The sequence below is a fragment of the Mandrillus leucophaeus genome, unplaced genomic scaffold (genome assembly GCF_000951045.1).
Source record: "Mandrillus leucophaeus isolate KB7577 unplaced genomic scaffold, Mleu.le_1.0 Scaffold86, whole genome shotgun sequence".
Taxonomy (NCBI): domain Eukaryota; kingdom Metazoa; phylum Chordata; class Mammalia; order Primates; family Cercopithecidae; genus Mandrillus; species Mandrillus leucophaeus.
The window spans coordinates 2,065,624-2,070,756 of NW_012109363.1; the positions used below are offsets into that span (position 1 = coordinate 2,065,624).

General features: G+C 52.3%; 1 protein-coding gene across 1 annotated transcript in view; it reads left to right on the forward strand.

Moving 5' to 3' along the window:
* Nucleotides 1–577: 577 nt before the first annotated feature.
* Nucleotides 578–5,133, forward strand: part of TNFRSF10C (tumor necrosis factor receptor superfamily, member 10c, decoy without an intracellular domain) — a 20,760-nt gene continuing 16,204 nt past the window's right edge. The window contains 2 exon segments of the mRNA XM_011968850.1: nt 578–738; nt 1,151–1,439. Of these exon segments, the coding sequence (XP_011824240.1) occupies nt 578–738; nt 1,151–1,439 (450 nt within the window).

Sequence of the window (5,133 nt, forward strand, 5' to 3'; positions counted from 1 at the left end):
TTCCTGACCCTACGCATTTCTCAGTGCCTGGGACCTGGCACACATTTCTGACCCTAACTCAGTGCCTGGGGCCTGGCAGGTGCCCAGGGTGCTCCATCGCTCTAATCCAAGCCTGTAGAGAGGATGACATTTCATTCCCAGGTTTCTGATGAACAGAAAAAAATCTTTGTTTCTATAGTGCCATCCTCTTCTATCCACCATGTGAGGGGTCAGGAGCCAACTGACCTCAAGGGTCTAGGAGTCGTGCCATTGACCTGACTGCCTAGGCTCACCAGCTGGCACCCTTCAATACCACACATTGGGTCTGTCCTCACAGCAGCAGTGTGCTTAACTCCATGGGGAGGTAAGTGGCCCAAGGTCAGACAGTTGGACCTGGGTAGACACTAGACTTGGGGACAGGCTTTGGAAGACACTCCCCTGGACCTCCTCTCTCCATGGGGCCTCAGTACTAGAGCCCTCAAGGTTGGTCAGGGAGTGTCTGTGCCTCGACCATGCAAAGGGTGCCAGGCTGTGGCTAGGGATGCCCCCGGGATTCCTCTGCCTCCTACCTACTCCTCAGCCTCTGTATGTGCCTATCATGGCCCCTGTGTCCTTCATTCTGCCCACTCATATGTTCACTGGGGCCCTCCTTGGTGCCAGGCACCCGCTACTGAGGGGTGCCAAGCCCCTGCCAGAGAAGCTTGGAGCTGGGTCACAGCAGCAAGGGGACTGGAGGCAGTGGCGTAAGTGTAGTGGTCAGTGAGGCCACTGTGGGAGGAGGGAGTGGGAGCCGAAGCTAAGAGTGGACTGAAGTGCTCAGGCCCGGAGGTAGTTCAAGGTTTAAGAAGAGGAGAGACAGGCTTCGCTGGGAGGGAGGAGGCTCAGGAGGGGCCTCCAGTACCTCCTCTGAACCTCACTACCCAGACTACAGCAGGGCAGTGGGCAGCACCTCTGTTCCTTCCCCTTTTGCTGGCCACAGCCTGGACAGGACCCAGAATCAAACCACAGGCCCAGGGTCACCGCCACCAGAAAGAACTAGATCCTGTCCGTCCACGCACCCACCCCCACAACCCGGGCCTTCCTGGAGGTGCTAGGGGAGGCCATGGCCCTTTTCTGAGTGCTTGGAAGTGACTCCTGGAAGTGACAAGTGACCACGCCTTTTTCCCCGCAGGTATAAAAGCAGATACGCACTCCGATTCTGGCAGTGCAGCGGTGGGAACCTCTCCAGGCGCACGAACCCTGCCCACGATTTCGGATCGATTTTTGGGCGTTTGACCAGAGGTGCAGGGGATGAGGAGCGCTTCCTACCGCTAGGGGACTTTGGGGTCAGAGCGCCCCGGCCGCCTGATGGCCGGGGCAAGGTGCGACCCAGGACCCAGGACGGCGTCGGTAACCAGACCGTGGCCCCGATCCCCAAGACCCTAAAGTTCGTCGTCGTCATCGTCGCGGTCCTGCCGCCGGTGAGTCCCCGCCGCGGTCCCTGGCAGGAGAAGAGCGGACCTGGCGAGGGGTATGGGAGACAGGGGAACACGATGGGGCAGGGAGACAGGGGAACACGGAGCGGGTGCCTGGCTCTGGTCACCTGCGGCCGGGCATGTCTGGGCAGGACGAACCCGTCTTCGGAGTCAGGGGAAGAACTGGGTCCCCGGGCCGGGCAGGAGGGAGCAGAGAGCGCGCTCTCCCTGGCTGTCCGGTGCCCGCGAATGGAGGGAAGTTGCAGAATCGAGAGAGGGAGGGAGTCAAGGTGGAAACTATGGAGTGAACCTCCGGAAGACACAGAGCGGTTGCCTCTCTCATTAATTAATTAGTTAGTTAATAGAATTAACCCCATGTTTACATTCTTAAACGTGTTCCTTGGAGACGGGTTTAACCAACAGCCAGTGAAAAAACTTTCCAACGCTGTCTTTTACAATTTTCATTTCCTCTGCCCTGAAAGTGGAAGGAAGCAGTTAACGAACGTGCTTGCAGTTTGTATCTTGCACTGTCACCCGTGTGTCCCCTCTGCATTCCACAGGCAGGACCGGGTGCTCGCGCTTTCCTTCAGCGGTCCTGCCACTGGTGAGTCCTCGCGGCGGTGTAAAGTTCTCATTGTGAGTTGACTTTGTAAACTGAGATTGGTAGTAGTGTGAGTGCAAGGACATATTATGTATAAAATGTGCAGACTTCTAGGTCTCTTTCAGATTGATTGCGGTTTTTGCTAACAGCCCTTTTTAGGATTCCTTATATTATTTAAAAAAAAAAAAATGCCAAAGCAAGATTACAGGAACTATGAGAGTTTGCATGTTGTCTTTCTACAAATTAATGCTAAATTTAGAAAAGCAGTAATATTTTGACCTCTCAAAAATTACACAACTGACTTTTAAAATAGTTTACAGTGGATGAACTTACCTGAGACAAGTAGAAGAATGACTGTGTCAGGACAGTGGCCCTGAAGAGAGAATGTGTGGATGACCAGTGTAGACAAGGCCAGCAACGTGAATTTCACAGTTTTGGGAATGTGAACTCTATATGTCCCAAAGGAGGCTTTGATCCCTCAGTCTTGCCTTAATTAAATGCATTTCAATGCACAATTGTTTCTTAAAATTTTGGAGCTAACACAAATCACATTAAATGTTTTATGGCAGTACATTCAGATTGATCTTCTTTTAAACAAGGGTATTATATTTTACTGCATGGGTGAGCCACATTTTAATTCACTGTTGCTGCCTAGGGGCAGCTGGTTAGATCCCATCCTGACTTTGCCTTTGCTAATTCCAACAGCGTTGTACTAAATACCCTTGTATGTATCGTGTGTCCACGTATCTATGCGAACCAGCTTATTGGGCAACTCCTTACAAGTTGAATTCTACTTCTCTACTTCTCCTTCTGTGGGATAAATGACTTCAGAAGTTTCTTTAAATGTTCACAAATTTTCCTCCAAAAAAACCATTGAACCCAGCTTACTCACACGTAGTCCACAGATGTGCCTGTGCCCCTACACCCTTGCCATACTTAGCTTTCATTCGTTACTAGTCTAAGATGTAAAACATGACACATCACATTGCTATGTATTTTTGTTTCTTCATGGTATTAGGAATTTTCAAGGATACAGGAGTTTTTGGTACTGGGAGTAGATGACCAGGGGATCCAGATGAGACAGTAGGGGAGGGCGGCAGGGAGGACTGAATTCACAGCTGTGCACCTGGAAAACCGTGGTCAGCTGGGGCCAGTCCCTGCCACCCACCATACCTGTGAATGGAGGTAAGGTCTCCGTCCTCAGGCTGTCAGGGTGACTTCAGATGAGCCTGGAGCTGAGCTCAGTTCCTGACACCAGGTCCTGACTCTGTCAGTGCTGGGCTGGTCCAGTCACCTGGCGTGCCAGGTCCTTCCACGCCATTCCTCTCTCTATCAAAGTAGGAATTGAGAAGTTCTGACGGCTCAGAATTCCGGACTCTCAGGATGTGAAGGACTCCTGAGATTGAAGGCTATGAATGGCTGGGCCCTGCCTTGCTCCCCCTCTGGCTCTGTGTCTCTGGTGTGGCCCCAGCTCCTGCCTGTAAAGTGAAGAGGAGATAAAAATCTTCAGCAACCCCGTGTAAACCTCAGAGGGCTGTGTTAGCAGGTGTGGGAGGACAGATCACATCCTCAGGGCTGGTGTCAGTTACTCTGGACTGGATCCCCGAGGCACCTGTCCTCCACCCAGCAGAGGCTGCACCTGCTCCTACTTGCACCTCGGTACTGGCTCCCTGAGCTTGTGGCAGAAGCTTCTAAAGACTAGGGTGGAGCGCCATGGGGAGGGGCCATGGAAGAACAGAGGAGCCAGACCTCAAGTGAGGACAGCGATGACACTGCAGGGCCACAGCCTGGTTTAACTGTTATGCTTGTAGTTGTCCTTCTGGTAGGCACATGGCCTGGGTTGCAGTTTGAAGAGTGAGCAGGAAATGTCTCTATCCAGGTGGCTGCAGATGGCTACTCGCCCAGCCCCTACTGAGAGGCCACAGTCCCAGTTCTGGTCCCCTGTCCTGTGTCCAGGAGTGGCAGGGCAGTGAGGCTCTAGCTTCTAGGTCAGGGATGGGGACAGTGGGGACAGTGCCATGCCCCACGCTTGTGCTGTTGGGCAGCTAGTGTCCTGCTCCCAGCCAGTGACTGCACATCTTCGTCTAGTGGATTTTCCTAACAACCCGGGCAGATGAGGGTAGGTTGTTTTCCCTGTTTCACACGTGGCAAAATGAGATTCAGGGCTAGAGTTCTCTGAGCAGCTGCTTCTCTGATCTCCGTCCTGCCCTTGGCCTCTAGGAGCTCCTATGGGCCTTCAGCAGAGTCCGCAGGGCTCTTGGAGCCTGTCCTTCGGCCATGAGCTGAGGCCACCACTGCGCTCACTTCATAGGCTTGGGGGGAAAGTGATTCATCCAGGAAGTAGACAGTGAGCTCTTTACTCTGGGAATACCAGTGCCTGGAGTCTGCTGAAGACAGGGAGGACAAACGAACCCCATGTGAATCCTGCTCCTTGGAGCCCACAGTGTGGTGGGAGAGGTGACACCAGGGATTATATAACTAATAGGAGGTAGCATGAGGAGGCCTGAGATCTCACCACTCTTGCCTCCCCCTCCTCCAGAGAGGCCGTGCTGGAGGGAGATCATGTCCTTGCAAGGCCATAGAATGTGGTATTGTTGGCCTCGAAGATGTGGTTTGATTATAGTCACCATTGAGGGTCATGGAGGGAAGCTAAGCTCTCCTTTAGACTTTGTTTTTCTGGCTGGGCCAGAGAATTAAATTGACATAAGACAGGTCCACTGGAGACAAGCATACACATTTATTTAATGCAAGTTTTACCTGGCATGGAAGAACCAGTGAGAGCCAGTTAATTATTTACTGAATTAGACCAAGTAACTCGTGAAGAAGCAAGTAATTATGTGGGGAGCTAAAAAGATGATAGTGGATCCATTCTAACATGGTCTGCGCAGTACCCTCTTGGCCTCAACTTTTCATCCTTCAAATAAGGAGATTGTCGGCCGGGCGCGGTGGCTCACGCCTGTAATCCCAGCACTTTGGGAGTCCAAGGCAGGCAGATCACAAGGTCAGGAGATCAAGACCATCCTGGCTAACATGGTGAAACCCCGTCTCGACTGAAAATACAAAAAAAATTAGCAGAGTGTGGTGGTGGGCGCCTACAGT